General features: G+C 40.7%; 1 protein-coding gene across 1 annotated transcript in view; it reads left to right on the top strand.

The window, feature by feature from the left end:
* LOC143335425 (dihydropyridine-sensitive L-type skeletal muscle calcium channel subunit alpha-1-like) overlaps positions 1-20,057 on the top strand; it is a 236,725-nt gene that overhangs the window by 147,589 nt on the left and 69,079 nt on the right. The window contains exons 26-28 of the mRNA XM_076754846.1: positions 1,265-1,423; positions 3,741-3,851; positions 14,155-14,238. Coding sequence (XP_076610961.1) covers positions 1,265-1,423; positions 3,741-3,851; positions 14,155-14,238 — 354 coding nt within the window. The remainder of the gene's footprint in view (positions 1-1,264; positions 1,424-3,740; positions 3,852-14,154; positions 14,239-20,057) is intronic.

Raw genomic sequence — 20,057 nt, forward strand, 5'->3', positions numbered from 1 at the left:
GCCTCCTGTTTTATCACATGTTCACTCTGCCTAATCAGACATCGAGATGGTGACATCTTATAAGTACCTGGGTATTCACCTGAACAATAAACTGGACTGGACTCACAACACAACCGCACTTTACGAGAAAGGCCAGAGCAGACTTTATCTGCTCAGGAGACTGAGGTCGTTTGGAGTGCAGGGGGCACTCCTGAAGACCTTTTATGACACTGTGGTGGCATCAGCCATCTTTTATGGAGTGGTCTGCTGGGGGAGCAGCATCTCGACGGCTGACAGGAAGAGACTTGACAAACTGATCAAGAAGGCCAGCTCTGTCCTGGGATGCCCCCTTGACTCAGTGAAGGTGAGAGGAGAGAGGAGGATGATGGCTAAGCTGTCATCCATGATCGAGAACGACTCCCACCCCCTGCAGGACACTTTAACAGCACTGGAGAGCTCCTTTAGCAACAGACTGCTTCACCCAAAGTGTGTGAAGGAACGCTATCGCAGGTCCTTCCTTCCTGCAGCAGTTCAAACTGACTGCACTGTAATACACATCAACTGTGTTCACTTATACTGTGAAAATATTTAGCTCAGGTGAATTTCTGCTTAAGGTGCAATATATCAATCTTTCAGTCAAGTGTATTACTACTTCTATGTGCAATATCAATACTCCAGTCAAGAGTACTATCATCCATTGTGCAATATCAGTACCTGGCGAATCTCTAATTTCCAATGTGCAATATTGGTATTTCCTCTGTGCCATGGTGAAACTTGAAAACACTATATACTGTTACCACTCCAATATTTTACATTTCCCCATACTAGGTTGCTAGGCTTTGTATTTCCCCCTGTTTAAATTGTTCATATTTTTCTATATTCCTTGTTTATATTGTTTATATTGTTGTTTGCTATTTAATGTCTTTTTACTGATGCCCTCTATTTTTTGCTATCCATTCTGCTGCTGTAATTCTGGAAATTTCCCACTGTGGGACTAATAAAGGAATATCTTATCTTATCTTATCTTATCTTATCGTAATCTAAAGGGGCGACTGTAGTTCAGGAAATAGAGCAACCATCCAACGATCAGGAGGTAGGTGGTTTGATCCCTGGCCTCGGCAGTCCACATGCCGAAGTATCCTTGGGCAAGATACTGAACCCCCCAAAAAAACTGCCCCCGATGCTGTGCTATGGGTGTGTTGCTTTGGATGAAAGCATCTGCCAAATGACTCTTGTAATTGTCTAATCCCGGCATTTACCCAACCTTCTTTTTAAACCCCTCCAGCGCCAGTGTGTGCAGTATGCTCTTAAGGCCCGTCCACTGCGATGCTATATTCCCAAGAACCCCTACCAGTATCAGGTTTGGTACATCGTCACCTCCTGCTACTTTGAGTACCTTATGTTCCTCCTTATTATGCTCAACACCATGTGTCTGGGAATGCAGGTATGAATACAACACATGACACATAAATATAACACACTGTCTGTCTCTTTATGTGTAATAAAAATTGTGGGAAAATATTGAGAGCGTAAGAGGAGAGCAAAGTTATATCAGGGGCTTCATAATATCCTGTATTTTTTAATCACTGACTTAACATTTCTTATAAGACATAATTTGTATAATTTTTGCAACATGCAGACTTTTATGTCATTATTACATCTTTTAGATTATGAGTTATGAGGATGAGTTTTCGCGTGTAGAAAAATGAAGAGGTCAAAATGGTTCACTCTGTTGCTTTCAGTTCAGTTTCAAGGGTGCATAGTTTGCACAAGGTATTTTGTCAAAAGAAACATAGCAGGTAATGCTACACAGCAGCTAATTGGAATTCTGTGCATTATATTAGAATGTAAAGAATCACAATATTAATTTTCTGACTTTGTGTGCTCATCCTCTCTGACATTTTCAAAATCCCAGATTTTGTCCCAGATCAGAATGATATACGTAACTCAGATAATTCGGAGATGCACAAAATACATTTTTTCTGAATGCAATCTAATGTAAAGTTGGATTCTGGCCTAGTTATGAATGTACCAGCTGTTCATTATTCAATTAGCTTTAACATTTGCCAATAAATCTGATGTAAAATTCAGGGCAGGGTCTGTCACAATGGCTCACACAGGAGTATCGTATCAGCATGACTTGCTGTCTGTATGATTTTTTTGATACTACCATCATATATACAATTATATCATTCATAAAGCTGGGCTTGAGAACAGGATTTTGTACCTGCAAATTCTGTGGCCTGAACATTTAGGTTTCTGCCTTCACACTCAGCTTTGCTACTTTGTACATTCAGTTCAAGGCCCTCAAGGTACATGCTTTTATTTCTACTAGAAAATGTTGACATGTTGCCAAAACACCCCTATTTACCCGCCTCCTACAACACTACAGTCTGCTACTCAGGACAGCACTGTTAGTATTAGAACACAGAAGCTGAACTACTCTGCAACTATTATCAATAGTTCAATACTGGAAGATGCATGAACCTTAACTCACCATCAAGCTCGACAGCTACAGTTCAGTTTAAACACAAACTCTCACAGCTGATCACTGACAACTAACTAGTGAGGTATGGTCTAAAGATAACAATCCACAAAGGATAAACATATAAGATATAATACCAATTGAGCAACACAGAAACACTTTCTTCTTGACAATGTGGCTGCTGGCATTAGAGGCCCTGGAGTGAAGGCCTGGAGCAGAGGAATGTTAGTGGGCATTTGTAAGGAGCTGTTGTCATCTCGTGATGAAGTAAAAACTAAAATGCAAGCAAACAATTCAGAGCAGTGTGGGAGCTTTTTGCTCACTGAGTGCAGGCATTCACTTCAATTTTAGCAGCTTTGACAGGTAAAGTATGTCCAATAAATTTCCGAAAAAACAATATATGTCCCCTTTAGAAAGTTTTTACATTTACATTTAGTTTTATCTTGTATTCAATGCTGCTTTTTTCTGTATATGTTTTATGTCACTTTTTGTTTACTTTTTTTAAATTCTGATATACATTCTATGGTCGTCTGTATGTTCTTTGTTCATTGCCACTGCAACAAAACAATTTCCCAGATTCGGATCAATAATGAAGCAGTCTAAAGTGTAAAGTCATATAAACACTTCGTGAAGGTATTTGACTCCTGTAGACAATCCAGTTTTAATGAACATATGCACCAATGCCTCTTCATGCTTGTTGGGTTGACATATTTGACCAAATTGACGAAGACTAACACAAAAGACATTTCCTGTATATTTTCATTTTATTTTGCTTAGGTTTGTAAATACTCAATAGAATTTTAGTTATTATTATTATTATTATTATTATTATTATTATTATTATTATTATTATTATTATTATTATAAGTCTAGTTTTATTTTTATTTCAGTTATCCAAAATATTTTTTTCACAACTTGTTTTAGTTTCTAGTTAACTTTAATAACCTTGCTTCATTATGCCCCTTTGTCATCAGGAGAAAATAACTGTTAGAATTAAAATAAAAATAAAATTGTTAAAATAGCTGGTTCTGTAAATTATGTGGTTAACTAAATAATCCTGTGAGCTCCAGGCTGGTGAGAGGCAACAGAGACCTTTTGATTTTAAGTCCAAATGTATGAACAAGACATGACAGACTGTGGGGAAAAAGCTGTCAGACAGTCTTGTGATCCTGACCCAGGTGAACCTTTTACCAGATGACATGTATAGTACAACTACAATCACTCTGTTTCACTTTATATTTATGCAATTGCCAATCTGTACATTTTCAACCCACAGCACTGTAACCAGTCAGACCATGTTACTCACCTGTCTGACATGCTAAACGTGATTTTCACTGTGCTCTTCACTGTGGAGATGATCCTTAAACTCATGGCCTTCAAAGCCAAGGTTAGTCAATATTCAATGTATCATTACACATTCCAGATTAATCACGTGAGGACTCTCACTGATTCAGTGAAAGTAAACTTACCAAAAAAGTTCAATTTTGCTTTGGGGGAGACCCACTGTGATCCATTAAATGCACATTTACTGTGGGAACATATGCATACCTTTCCTGTATGTAAGCAAAACACATACTTACAAAAGTCATTCATACATTTGCTTACTTTTGTGAGGGTACCTCTTTTTGCATAAAAGTACATGAGAATGCTTGAGTGTGGTCATTATTAATGCAGTTCTGCAAGCATAATGTAAGTGTGTTTTCTGTCTTTTTAACATTTTTCAGTTCTTCATTACCTAGAATCAAAAAACAGAACAAATACATAGTATCTATTGTCATAGTCACAGAATGTCATTTGTCATTTTTGCTTGCTTGCCGAGCTTCAAGAATGTAGGTCGTACATAATATTAACGGGTTGTAGTATGTAGGTAGTGTGTTGTTCATTAGGGATCTGTTCATGCAGTTTGGTTGTGTTTGGTAATGTTAGTGTATCAGCAGCTGTAACCTCAACATAATGGCTTCTGATTCTGAAGAGTCCTTGTTGGGAATTGAGGATACGACCCGTGCAACTGCAGAGCAAAAGGAAGTTAGCTTGGAAAAAAAAACGTCAAAACAGGCTTGAAATAGCAGAACACTTTATTAATATTTATTTAGGCCAGGAGAAGGAACAAAAGAAGACAGCACCAGCAAGAGAAAGAAAAGGAAAGTGCAGATAGAGAAAAGGAGAAAGCACTGAATAGGGCCCACAATAAGGATTTGGCCCAAGCTCTAGTGGACAGAGTTAAAAGAATGAGGTGGCAAACTGAGCCTAGATTTGATATTAAGCAGGTGCACACTCTACTCAACTTTCAATAACAATTTATTGGACATATTTTTGATTATTTTTTTAATGTTTGAGAGAATAGTAATGGAGAGTGGCCTAAAGAAAAATTGCCTCTTTAGATTCAGAGGGCTTTAGTAGGGGAGCATCATAGGGCAGCTGCAGCATTGAGGAGTCAACCAGGTTTAGACAACAATGATTTGCTGGCAACCTAAGGTTGTATTCCAGAAACCTACAGAGGGAAGTTCTGTGAATGTAGGTGACAGCCTGGAAAATGATACATGAATTTTTGGCAGAAACTGGACGTAGCACTAGTTACTGTGATACTTGAACTTTCCAGTGACTGAGGGTGGCTGTGGCTCAGGAGGCAGAGCTGTTGCAGTCTACATCAAAGTATCCTTGGGCAAGATACTGAACCCAAAATTGCTCTTGATGCTGTGTCATCAGTCTGTGAGTGTGTTAATGCTTGTAATGAGCAGGTGGACTAGCTATCATATGAATGTGTGTGAATGGCTGAATGTAGGCGTGCGTTGTAAAATCACTTTGAGAAGTCGTCAGACTAGAAAAGCACCAAAAAATACAGTTACATAAATTTACCATTCCAAAAAAACAAACAAACAAACAAAAAAAAAACTAAAAACCTAATTTAGCTTTGTAGTCTAGGATCACTGTGCTACATGAAATAGAAATCTCTTTGAATGAGTGTGAAGTAAGTAGCCTGAAATGTGCAACTGAGCTCATTGATAGATATGAGGTGGCTTATTGTGGCAAGGCTCTGTTCTCTTCTCTTACTTCAAGAATCAGGAGGGAGCTGTTGAAAATGTAGCTCCTGACGAAACTTGGTGATCTAGTAGATACTTTCTCTTCTGAGTTGGAGGATCCAGAGGTTACAATAGAATCCCAAGGGCCTATCTCCCAGCTGGCCAATGTTCCTTTGGAAAAGACTCAAATCTAGACTCAAACTGTTGCAGATATGGATTCTTAAGGTAACATTCACAACAGTGAATTTGTTGTTACATAGGTGAATCGTAACATTGTTTTTAAAACTTGCACTAGTACATTATCTCAGATAGCATCAGTTTTGCTTTTGACTGGAGGCCACAGGTATATTTGATAAAATGTAACCAAATTTATCTGTTTTGGAGGAAAGCCTTACAGTTACTTTCATCTCAGTAACCTGTGGACACATAATTGCCAAAAGGTGGGTTCTTGTAATAATTACAGTGGTACAGTGCAGTTTTCTGGAAAAAACAAACAAACAAAAAGAAATCATGCAAGGAGTCTAAAATGATGAATGATGAAAGTTTTGAGCTGAGCACAAGTTCTGATTTCCCGGAATGGATTCAGATTAATGGACGCACATTAGTGCTGGATAATTATATTAGCTCTTAGCCTATCGATTCTGCTCATTAAAGTGTAAAATAAAAATCGACAAATCTTTGATTAGGCCAATGTGATATGGTGTGATACATACACGTAGGGCAGCTTGTTATCGATCATTTAGTAAGACATGAACAGGTGATTCGAAGCTCTTAACTAACCATGCGTCATGGGAACTTGTATTTAAAAAAAATGTATGTCAACTTTTCTTCACTACAATGCATATAAGTCCACTGAATGTGTGTATTCACAGCATTTTATGTATATTTTTCAAGTTACTTTCACATCTATTGATCTATTCATTACTTTCTGAGAAAACCTGTTTCTTCATTCTCCTGGAAAAAAAAAACAAAAAACAAAAAACTTTTTGGACGTGTTTTTCATCAGACAGCGATGAGATAGCATGTGTACATAGTACAACGCTATGGATATATAATAATGGAAATGTGTTAAAGTAATAGCTGTTGCAGTAAATGTCAGACAGGGCCATGGCAGGAGCTATAATAATAATCCACAATCCAGGTTCAACCACAATCCATGGGAACCTTTGAGAAGAGAAAGCACAAAGACTCCAAGGAAGAGCTGACTGTTAGAAAAATGAATTGGTAGGTGTTACGGCTCTTAGCTCGCGTTGGAAAAGGGAACGAAACATAAAACCAAATGTACTTGGTGAAATAAAATTATTTATTGACCAGAGGTCGATTAATTGTCCAGAGAATACAAAGAAGAACAAAACTTACAGGAGGAGACAGGGCCGACGGGTGCTGCTCAACACAAAGAAATAAATATAACAAAAAGAGGACTCCCTAAAATCGAGCCAACCACTATAAGGGTAAATCAAACCAGAGGAAATAAAACCAAACTCTATACAAGCGTAAAACATAAATACATGAGAGTCAGCACCCCTGTGCCTAGTGTAATCTAATACAATGAATGTTCTCCTACCAGGCGTGCACAACGGAATCACTTTTGAACCTCTCCTGGCCCAACTCCTCTCAACATGACTGAGGTGCCTCGTCTTAAACAAAAACTCTCACTACATAGACTTGGGGGCACATGTGGCAAGCCCTGCGTCTTGGTGACAGCCGCCCCATCGGGTGCGCTCGGCGAGCTCTTAAACTGGTCAGCAGACGCTGGTGATGAGCCGGCCACGCCTCCCCTCCACAGGAGCCAACCATGAATCGGAGGCGACACACTGCAATTAGCATAGGGAACTACAAGACGAAAGGGGTTACACACACGGGAGGGAACGGCGGTGGCCGTAACATAGGACATGAATGCATACAGATGGATGGGGAGAGAAAACAGGGTTAGCTCAGTGTGTCATTGGAAGTCCCCTGAGCCAGCCCTAATTGTAAGCTTTATCAAAAAGGCAAGATTTAAGCCTACTCTTAAATGTAGAGTGGGTGTCTGCCTCCTGCACAAAGACTAGAGGATGGTTCTACAAGAAAGAAGGTTGGTAGCTCAAGACTCTGGCTCCCATTCTACTTTTGAAGACTTTAGGAACCATAAGCAAGCCTGCATCCTGGGAATGCAGTGTTCCAGTGGTTCAACTGGGTACTTTGAGCTCTCTCAGAAATCAGAAAATCAGAAAGACAAGACAAGATGGTTCCCGACCATTTACGGCTTTGTAGTTTAAGAGAATGATTTTAAATTCTGTTCTTGATTTTACAGGAAGCTAGTGCAGAATGGCTAAATATCTGAGAAAGATGATCTCTTTTCCTTGTTTTTGTCAGAACTGGTGCTGCAGCATTCTGGATAGCTGGAGATTATTTAGTAATGAAATGGGCCAGCCTGATAGTAAGGTATTACACTAATGTAGACTGAAAGTCAAAAAATGCGAGGACTAGTTTTTCTGTATCATTTTGAGAGAAGATGTGCCTGATTTTTACAATGTTAGGAGTTAGAGGACATAGCCTGGAAAATTCTTACATTCAATAGCTGCCAGACCATGTAGGCAGGCTGGTGAATACTTCTCAGAGATCATGATATTCTCAAGACACAATTGGACAGGTCTGGAGGAAGAGTGACAGCCTTAGGAGCAGGGAAGCCTCTCTTGGGAAATGGAGCACGTCGAAGGCAGTGAGACAGACAGAAGGAGCCCCAGGTGGAGACTTTTGTAAGGCTTGGCCTAAATTTAGAAGCAACTGGACTCAATGTATAGACCAGGAGACAAGAGTAAGAAACAAACAGATTTAGTAACCAACAATGAAACAAAAAGCGCACTCATAAGGAGTGGAGATGACAAACATAAAGCGCACTCGTAAGAAGTGGGAACAATAACAAAAAACACACTCAAGAGGAGAGGGAAACAAAAGGCGCACTCAACGAGTGGAACAAACAATTTCCCCACGTGGGAGGCTGGGCAAAGGCTGAACATGGCTGATGGCACTGTGAACAAACAAAGTGTGGCGAGGGGAGAGTAGGAGGAGATGATTGATTAGGATACTGTATGTATGTCTGTACACACTTCAATACACTAAACAGTTGCACGACAACGCCACCCTGGGAATTTCACCCAGGGAAATTGACACACAGGTCCGTTCTACTTATGGGCAGAGACGTGGTTCCAAGGTTTAAAAAAAAAAAAAAAAGTAAGTTTATCAAATTGTTACGGAAGCCCTGAAAGGCAAGGTGGAAAAAAAAAATAAAACGGGCAATGTTTAAGTTTATCTCGTACGTACGAGATAACTCGCAATTATTATTTTTTTTCACCTTGCCTCTCAGGGCCACTGGCTCAGTTATTTTGGAGGAAAAAAAAAAATCTGAAACGAGAGGTTTAACCTTCTCAGTTACTTTAACTACAAATATCTGCTGTAAACCACAATGGGACTGAGAGATTTCTCCATAAAATATTTATATCACATAATTTTATATAGAATTATGAATGAAAGCTCCATGTGACAACACGTAGCTGTTCCGCCACTGACAGTATGCCACGTCATCCAGACGTGGCATACTGTCTCCAGTTGAGTGGTACCATAAATTACACAAACCGACATAACGCAAATAAAAAGACATTCTCAGATAGATAGATAGATAGAATCTCCACTCAATCAGAGCACGCCACTTAGTTACCACAGTAAAAAAAACAAACAACAACAAAAAAAAAAACCAAATCGACCACGATCTGAATCTAAAATCTGTTGTCGCAAGAGTCAGTAGGCTACATGACGTGCATTAGCCCACTACTTTAAAGCATCAATTGAAAAAGACAAACACCTGATAAAAATGATTACAAATATGTTTGAGCCGCTTGCGGCTCACTTTTGCATGGCAGGTCAGTCTGGATGATGTGGCATACTGTCAGTGGCGGAACAGCTACGTGTTGTCACATGGAGTTTTCATTCATAATTCTATATAAAATTATGTGATATAAATATTTTATGGAGAAATCTCTCAGTCCCATTGTGGTTTACAGCAGATATTTGTAGTTAAAGTAACTGAGAAGGTAAAACCTTTCGTTTCAGATTTTTTTTTCTTCCAAAATAGCTTGGCCAGTGCCCCTGAAAGGAAAAGTGAAAAAAAAAAATAATTGCGAGTTATCTCGTACGTACGAGATACTAACTCATACGTACGTATGAGATACTATCTCGTACGTACAAGATAAACTTAAACATTGGCCGTTTTATTTTTTTTTTTCCACCTTGCCTTTCAGGGCTTCCGTAAATTGTAGTTAAAAAAAAAAAAAAAAAAAAAAATCATCAAGCCATTCACACAGGGAGGGAAAAGGGGACCTGATCAGGAGCTGAGGCGTCGGGGTGGGTGAGTGCTAGTGAAGGTGGAGTGAGCCAAACAAATATAAGAAAGCAAAACCAACTTAAAACACCCACACACACGTGTGATGGACAGTGAAGTGACCAAATCCCAAGGGAGCACAGCACACAAACCGGAGGACACCACCACCATTCACCGGCACCATCACCACCACCGGCCTCCAGCAGCTGAAAAGGGGAGAACAAATTAGCAGGACTGCAACAACAAAAGAAAAATCAACAAAATCATTCAAAATCAAACAAAAGTTCAAACAAAGTTAGACTCTTAACCAAAAGTATACAAAATAAGTCTTTTAAATTAGATCGTATAACAAACAAGACCAAAGGACAGAACCCCTCAAATTAACCCAGCAAACATAAGAAACAAAGGAGACAATTGAAATCAAAAAGTCAAATAACTAAAATTGAGTGAAAGAAAAGAACACAAAGTCAAAATCAAGATAAACAAGATACAACCAAATAAATCTAATATAAATAATGCAAGGGTAGTGAGAGTGGGAAGCACGCTTCAACTCACGCATACAGTTAAGGAGGGACGAAACCCCTGTTAAAAAGTTTTATTAAATCCGTGGGTTGAGCCGCTGTGGCAAGACCACTCGCAGCGCCAGAGCAACGAGGAAACTTCTCGTGGAGACAAAACAGCAGTGGCCCCAGTCAGCTGATTATAGCGGCCTGATCGCCGTTTGACCTGATCAAAACAATGTTAGCATTGCTAAGCCAAGAACGGACAATGATGTGGCTACAGACTAAATTAAATGCTCACCTGTTGACAAAGACGGACACACGCACACACACGGAGGAAGCGAGAGGGCTGCAGACAGTCACCAGAGCTCTTAACCTGTGACCATACTAACATTAGCCACATTCTAGCAAACACCATAATGCCACGAGAGAGAGAAGACACTTACCACACAAAGGTCACGCACAGGAGCAGACACAGGGAGGCACAAAGCGGCACACAAGCAGTCTCTATGGAGTACACCATTACAGTCAGCATGGAAGAATACAGAATAGCCCACCAGCTAGCAAGGAGAAGCAGTGAGCAGCCGGAAATGACACGTCAGGTGAAGTGCAAAGAGGGAGAACTCGGGGAAAGGGCTGTTGCTTTTATATGCCACTCATTACCCTGATTGGCCATCAGCAATGTCCGTTGCATGCAGCAATGCATAGATAGGTAACCAATATTTCTATGCTGCTACAAAAGCACAGGTGAGGCAAAAGAAAAAGGCCACTGAACAAACAGCAAGACAGTGACTAGGCAAGGACTGGAAATACTCACTAGGCACAGTTCCAGATAACTCATGGGAGAGATCAGGATAATCTGGTGACCACTCTAGCTCAGCGTCTTCCTTAAGTACTGAGTCCTAATCAGGCTCATGCGCTCCAGGTACGCTGCCGGAGAGGCGGGGCCAGCTGGGTGCAGAGAAACACCCAGCTAAGACAGACAGGGGCACAGACAGACACTTAAACCGTAGGGGAAAGGGAAACAGAGAACACTGGGAGCAGAAAGATCTATTGGATCCTCACAGCTTTGTTGTGAGTCCAATCAATTTGTGGGTTATGGAGCCTTAGCCAGGAAAATCAAAGGTGATTGAGGAGTGGAAATGACACAAAGTATGAGTGACTTTTGCCAGAAAATCACTGTTAAGAGCTCTGGTAACTGGAGTAGGACAGGGCTCCAGCGGCAGCTTACGCTGCTCTGCAACCTCTTAATCAATGAAAAGCAGGTCCTTGGTCCCGGAATCCACTTGACCTTTCAACTGGAGCCATAGAGAGTGAAAACTGAGAGTCACTGGAAGTTGAAATTGTGACAAGAGTTTAGATTCAGGTGGACTCACCAGTACCCCAACAGCTATTGATTGATGAGTCTTCTCTTTTGGCCACATCGACATGACAGGATTCAGTGCTCCGGGTTTCAACAATACAGATTCAGCCCTGCATGGTGTCGTCGCTGTCTCTCCTTTTGGGCGGATGGACTCCTCCTAGTTGCATACATACTAGTTGCATACTTTGTTGGGTAGATCATGGGTTGTCATCTTGTCCTTTAATTGCTCACTCAAGTCTTTTATAAAAACGTCCCAGAGAGCTTCCTCATTTTAACAGGACTCCGTTGCCAGTGTCCAAATTTCCACTGAGTAATCTGCTACACTTTGGGTGTCTCCCAGAGACTATCCCTGCATGGTTCGGGTGTTCAAACACAGTACGAAGACAGACAGAAACATTTCATTTCATACGACATATTTTTCGACTGACCTTCTGAGAAGAATGCCTCTGCCCACACCAGTGCTTCACTTCCCAGTAGCCCCAATACATAGCAAATCTTGGAAACCTCAGAGGGAAAGGTTTGTGTTTTTGGGCTAAACATAATGGTGCGCTGGAGAAGAAGGGGTTTCTTGTATGTTTTAAGACTGTCTTGCCAGGCAAAACAAAATTATTCCAAATTAGTGGAGTGCCACGTCTTTTCAGCATCTTGCGAAGTTTGCTTTAATTTGCGGGGTGGGGTGTATTCCATGGACCTAACCTCCTCTGTTTTATTATTGTCTTTTTTAGAAGGGCAATAGAGTCAAGAGTCATATGCAATGAAACTGTAGCACTATTGACCAGATGATCAATTTGGGAGGGACTAAAGTTAGTCTTCTGTTGTATTGAGACATGGCATTGAATTAAATGCTTATGAAGCTATTAAATGATGGTCTGATGGTGATAGATCAAGTGTTCCGTTTCAATGGCGTATGTCAGAACAAGGTCAAAAGTGTGATTAAAACAGTATAGGTAGTGAGTAGGTCCATGTACACTCTGATGGAAGCCAACTGAGTCTAATAATGAGGTAAATGTAGTACTAAGGCTATCATTATCAATGTCCACATGAACATTAAAATCACATACAATAATTACTTTATCTGTTCTGATCTAGGACTAAACCTGATAAAAACTCAGAGAATTCAGATATAAATTCAAAAATAACAACCAGGAGTGCAGTTTACTTTAACAAATAAAACTGGCTGCAGTGTTTTCCAGGTTTGGTGTAAAAAACTAAGAACCAGGCTTCCGAATGAGTTATAATTGAGTTTAGGTTAGGGTTGATTAATATGTTTGAGTCAAAAATGGCTGCAACTCCACCTCCTCGGCCGCTGCCTCAAGGATTGTGAGTAATAATTTAACTCAGCTGAGTGGCTTCATTTAGGCTAACATACTCTTCATGACACAGCCAGGTTTCTGTCAGACAAAATAAATCAATATTATGATCTAATATTAACTCATTTCCTAATACAGCTTTCAAAGTCAGAAATCTGATGTTAAGGAGTCCGCATTTAATGAGTGAATGTAAAAATGGGTGACCTATTTCTTCTGCATTTTATTCCGTTACTACCAAATTGAACACATCACTTGCATGAAAATTGCACTTGTTTTGCAAGGTGGTCAGGTTCTTTAAATGTTTTGCCGCAAATGGTCCAATAAATATAGTAAAAAAGTGAGGGAGCGAGATGACATCCATGTATGCCCCTGTGTGAAGTGAACCGTTTCATGGAAGCCCACTTGTTGTGAGCATATCAAATGCTTGTTTGTGTCAAATGATAATATTAAAATATTTGAGATGTTAAAAGCTACACTAAGTTTAGCAACTTGTGAGTGCTGGTTTATGAGTGATTTGCTTTTATAAATTGAGTAATGGAGTAACTGTCTCAATCTAAGATGCAAGATTCTCGCTAATTTCTGTGTTGATTATTGACCAGGCACACATTGCCAAATTGCCAAATAGGGCTATTGTTGGGCTTTAACAACACAGTGATTAACTGCTGCATTCATGCTAAGGAGAAAGAGGGGTGTGCCATATAATTAATTTTATCTTTCATGATGCCACAGGTATAAATTTTGATGTGATAGAATTTGTCATGATATGATTGTGTACAGCAGCAACATACATGGCTGAAAGCAAATGTAACATTTCTGTCTGCTCCTCTGTGAAGGAGTTACTTCCAAGGTAGTCACAACTTTGTAATGAGGAAGTAGTTTTATAGTATAAATTAAAGAGCAGAAGCTCTACATTACACTACAAAGACCACGTACTGTGTCAACTAACAACTATAATGACCCTGAGATGAAGTGCATTTGGCGGTGACAATGATTTGTAATATACAGTATGTGCGCATGCATGTGCATGTACACATTTATGAGAAAAGAGGTACACGAATGAACATATGTGTACATACTTGCATCATGGCATGTGACATCACAAGACACACAGACATCCACACTTATCTTGTTTTCTCAAAGGGTTATTTTGGAGATCCATGGAACGTCTTTGACTTTGTCATCGTGATTGGAAGTGTTGTGGATGTGATGCTGAGTGAAATTGATGTGAGTACCATGCTTTGTTTTCTCTTTCTTGTACTTTTTTGTCTCTCTTTCTCCGTCTTCATCTCTCTCTCTCTTTCGCTCTCGCGCACACACACTCACACACACCTTGATACACCTTGATACTTGTTCACATGTTTAATCATATAGATGAAATACTGAAGACACACAGGATTATTAGACATTTGGGTGCATTGCACTGACTTAACATTAATTTACTGGTCATAAAGTGGATATTTCATTGCCTTTTAAAAAGTTGTTTTATGCTGAGTACAACTGCAAAGAAGCCATACGTAGTTGAACAAGCCATCCCCATTGTTATTTATCTCTTAAATGTTCCCCAAGTGTGGCCTGTGATAGAAACATTCACTAGTAGTCTGTACAAATTTTGTAAAAGCAATGCAGAATACAATTAAAGACCAGGAGCCGCATACAGCAGCTACTTGTACATTCAAACATAGCCATGTTCTACCATAAGTGTTTACAAAGTGGAGATTTACACATTACTAAATTAAAAATGATTGCACCAAATAAAATAGTTCTTAAAGATTAGTTTTTCAAAAGATTTACACCCAGTAACTGCCAGGTGTAACTGTTATGTAGTGAACTGAACCAACTAACAAAGCCAATGTTAGAACACTCATATCTAACCCATTTACAGTGAAGAGTTGAATATGACATATCTGACCTGGAACTTCATAATTGCCATTAAATAATGTAAATTTTAAAGATTTAAAAATTACATTTCACAAAAATAACAGAGCACACTTCAAAATACGATCATATCTTCTCACAGTTCTGTTGATACTGTGTTCTGTCTATTTGGAATTTTCTGATTTCTAATTGTTTCATATTTTCTAAATTGAACTGTCTATGTATTTAATCACATGAATCACAGCGTTTAAGATCTAGTATTTTGCCCTGGTATTATCTGATATTGCTATCCCAGGCGGTGCTGCACATTTACCATTAACCATTTGTTTTAGTGTGATTTTGTGCTTTTTGCATGTTTCTTTCATCACTAGTCTTAGTCGATCGTGTGTACCTTTGAATGTACAACAGGTGAGACAGTGATATGCTTTTCACTCTTTTCTGGACTATTAAAACCACATCTATTGATCTATTCAGCCATGGCTCTCTTGCTTACACATGCTGTTAGTACTGTGCAACATGCAGGTATCCCCAGCAGAAAGACTGCAGATCCCAGTGGAAATAAGGAGAAGGAGGAGGGGATGCAGAGCTGGAGCGCCATGAGAACTGTGAGAAGAAAAGATGATATAAACCATCCATACCATCTCTTATTATGGGGAACTTGAGAGCTCTCTCCCAAATAAGATGGCAGAGTGTTGCGTAATTGTGCTGCAGAGGGAGTAGCATCATGTGCTACACAGAGAAGTGGCTGAATGAACTCACTCTGGTTGCGCATTTTGCTTTGGATGGCTTTCAACTTCTGAGAGTGGACAGGCGAGCCAAGGAGAGTTATAAGAAGAAGGGTGGGGGCACACTGAAGTTTGTGAACAACAAATGGTTTAACCCAGGGTACAATGGTGTAAAGGAGCAACACTGCAGCTGTTAGCATTTGGCCATATTAGCTACCAAGGGAATTCCGGAAAGTCATTGTGATAATGGTGTATACCCCCCCCCCCCCCCCCCCAATGGCCACACAGCTGCAGACATCTCTCTCACATCTCTAGGCCCTCCTCCTCATCTTTGGGGACTTCAGTCATGCTTCTGTCTTCCACCTTCCACATGTGAAATGCCATACCGAGACAGTAGAACCTTGGACTTACTGTATGCTAACACTAAGGACACTTAGAGCTCTTCACCCTTCTACCCATTGGGCTGTTCTAATCACAGCCTGGTTCATCTGCTCAGACCAGTATGGCACTGAGGTACTGCTTTGACACCACTTACTGAGAAGTGTTGTGCAGTCTACATGGGGAGGACATTGACAGTCTAACAACCTGAATCACAGACTATAATAACTTCTGTGTGGAAAGACTGTGTCTACAAGTAAGGTATGGTGTTTTCCAAATAACAAACCTGGGGTGCCCCTGGAACTCAAAGCCCTACTGAATGAGAAAAAGAGGGTTTTTAAGGATCTAAGGACAAATATGGGCTGAGGGGGGTACAGACAGAGCTGAAATGGGAGATAAGGAGAGGCAAAGACATCTACAGGAGGAAGATGGAGGGGTGCTCACAGGGGAACAAAGCAAGGGAGGTCCAGAAAACAATCTCTGGCTGCAGGATCAGGATCAGGTGAGGAAGAAGCTAAGGAAGATGAACGCGAGAGGAAGGCTACAGGCCCTGATGATGGCATCAGCTCCATACTCCTTGGGGAATGTGCAGAGCAGTTCTGTTATTCTGCACATCTTCAACCTGAGCCTCAATCTAGAGGGAGTGCCCTGTGGAAGAGAGAGTACCCTGTGGAAGACTTCCTGTGTGTTCCCAGTTCCAAAGACTGTGCACCCAGAGAGCCCAACCACTTCAGGCCTGTAGCCTTGACTTGTCTCCTGATGAAGACCACGGACCCCCTACAGTTTGCATATTGACCACAGGCATTGGTGTGGAAGACCCAGTTATATGCCTGTTTAATACATCTTTTTCTCACCTGGATAACACTGGGAGTACTGTAATGGTAATAGTTTTTGACTTCTCCAGTGCTTTCAACACAATCTGCCCACCACTACTCAGGGGAAAGCTGGAAGAAGCTGGAGCAGACTACCACCTGGCTGCATGGATCAACTACCTCAGCAACAGACCACAGTATGTGAGGCTTCGCATACTGTCTGATGTGGTAGTTTGCAGCACGGGGGCTCCACAGAGTACAGTGCTCTCACTTTTCCTTTTCACCCTGTACCCACTGGACTTCAGACTCAACACTGACAGCTATCATCTCCAGACTTTTTCAGATGAGACAGCCATCATTGAACGTGTATCACAGTAGTATGAACTGAAATACAGGGAGGTCCACCACCTGCACATAAACACCAGCAAGGCAAAGGAGATGATGATAGACTTCTGCAGGAAGGTGCCACAGACTACACTGCTGAACATACAGGGATTAGACATTGAGATCGTTGGCAAGTACAAATACCTGGGTGTTCACCTCAGCCACAACAACAAACTGGACAGACAACACAGATGTCCTGTACAAGAAGTGCCAAAGTTGTTTCCATCTGCTGAGCAGACTGAGGTCCTACAGTGTACAGGACACTGTTCAGAACATTTTATGACACTATGGTGGCACATTTGCATTTTTTTTACACAGTGAACTGTTTGGGCTGTGGGAGCTCTGAGAGAAAAAGACTGAACAAACTGGTCTTGACAACTGGCTCTGTCCTGGACTGCCCTCTGGACACCTTTGAGAAGGTGGGTGAGAGGAGGATGTTAGCCAAGCTGACATCCATTAGAAACAGCCCCTGTCCTTCAGCAACAGACAGCTGCATCCACTGTGTAAGAAGTAATGCTACCACAGGTCCTTCATTCCAATGGCTGTCAGATTCCAGCATCATTTATTGCAGCACTGTGTTAATTTTCTTTTTTTTTTCTTACATCTCAACATCAGAGACCAACTTTTTGCACCGCTCTGTTATTTATGTTAACTTTTGCTAATTACATCTGTGCGACTATCTTGTGTAATATTACATATTTTTTACTGTTCTTACAGATTTTTTTTACTGTACTGTGCTGTGTATTTACTGTTACTGTTACTGTTATATATTTTTTACCACTTTATTTTATAATCCATATCTTCCTCATGTAATCCAAAATTTTCCATTGTGAAAGTATCCTTCACAAGGCAATTTTATCCTCCATAGGGCACTCTGCTGCTCCTCATTTGAGTATCATGCAATCATGGTTACTGCTCCCACTAAGCTGTATATATTGGTTGCATATTGCCCACCTGAGCTACTGGGGAACTTTATAACTGAACTGGACATGCTACTCTCAAACATTCCTGAACATGGCACTCCACTGATTGTCATGGGTGACATGAATTTTCATCTTAACAAACCCCATGTGGTCGACTTCCTTTCGCTGCTGTCCTCATTTGACCTCAAACAAGCCTCCAACGCTCCCACACACAAAGTGGGCAATATTCTTGACTTAACTGCAATGCGAAACTGCTGCACGGCAAAGCTAACTGTCACCCCACTACATGTATCAGACCAATTTTTTATTGAATTCTCTGTATCCTTCCCAGAGCATCCTCAAGCTCCACCACAAATGGTCTCCTTCAGACAAAACCTCCGGTCCCTCACATTGGCGTAACTTTCCAATGAGGTCTCGGCAACCATGCCTCCTCACAGTGTTTTCTCCTCACTCCCTGTGAATGAGGCAGAACAGACACACTCCGCTCTTCACTAACCGCCTCTCTAAACAATCTATGTCCACTCTCATCCAAATGTGCTCGTAAAACGGGCAGTGCTCAGAGCAGCCGAGAGAAAATAGAGCAAAACCAGAGATCCCTCTGATCTCAGTGACTATCAGACTCTCCTGTCTGCATTCTCCTCCCACCTGAAAAGTACCAAGTCCCCTTATTATCGGGAGAAAATCAGTAGCGCCAAGTATGCCCAGAAACTTTTCTTTTCTGCTTTTAACTTACTACTCAACCTGCCACCGCCTCCACCCTCAACTTTGCTCACAGCCGATCAATTTGCTTCCTTCTTCACTGATAAGGTTTCGACCATTAGCAACTAGTTCTCTGAGCCTGACCAACTCAGTAGGATACCACCAGCTTGACTCAGCTCTGCTCGCTCCCACAAAATCTGCCAGAAACTTGGGTGTCATGATTGATGACCAACTAACTTTTAAAGAGCATGTGACCCCTGTCACTCAGTCATGCCGATTTGCCCTGTACAACATCAGGCAGCCCAATCGAGCGCATGTCACTCCGCTGTTCATATCCCTCCACTGGCTCCCAGCTGCTGCCTGCATCAAGTGTAAGTCCTTGATGCTTGCCAGTGGTGGAATGAGTTACCAAACTCCATTCGTTCTGCAGAGTCCCTCTTGATCTTAAGAAGATGACTAAAGACCAAGCTCTTTACTGAACACCTTGTTTTATTTTAACAAACAAACAAACAAAAAAAAAAAAAAAAAAAAAAAGGCGACTCTATGCACTTTTTGCATTACTTCACAGCACTGTCTTGCAGCACCTATGTCCAGTTGGACCAGAAAGGCACTTACTGTTGTTCTCTCCCATCTAGAACCTTGCTTGTGATGTATGAAAATCTCATATGTACGTCGCTTTGGATAAAAGCGTCTGCCAAATGACAAATTGCAATTGTAATAGGGCAATATTATTTTTATACTCTATTTATAAATAATGCACACACACACACACACACACACACACATATATATATATTTTATATATACACAATATATGTAGATGATTTTAATTTGCATCCTTTCTATTATCTGTTTGTCCATTTCTACCCATCCTTTTTTAGTCTTGTTGCCTATCACAACTACATTTCCCCACTGTGGGATCAAGAAAGTTTCATCTCATTTACGGCCCACAGGCCACATATGGCCCTTTGGCTGACTCTGACTGGCCCGTGAAAGGTTTTTTGGAAATTAGAAAATAAAGTACTTTTTAATTTTACCTTATGACTGGACTAAAACTGTATTGCTTTTATTTTGAAGCCTTTTTTGTTTTCTATTCACGTACATGATGACGCAATATATAAATCAATGGGTGCCCACGAATTGCGTGTGATTGACAACCTTGTCACCCCTGGTGGCCAGTGAAAGAGACGACAACGGGGAGTGATCTGTTCACGGAGGTAAACGCATGCACGGACAAGCTGGGACTG

This window comes from Chaetodon auriga, chromosome 2 (genome assembly GCF_051107435.1).
Source record: "Chaetodon auriga isolate fChaAug3 chromosome 2, fChaAug3.hap1, whole genome shotgun sequence".
In the NCBI taxonomy this organism is placed as follows: domain Eukaryota; kingdom Metazoa; phylum Chordata; class Actinopteri; order Chaetodontiformes; family Chaetodontidae; genus Chaetodon; species Chaetodon auriga.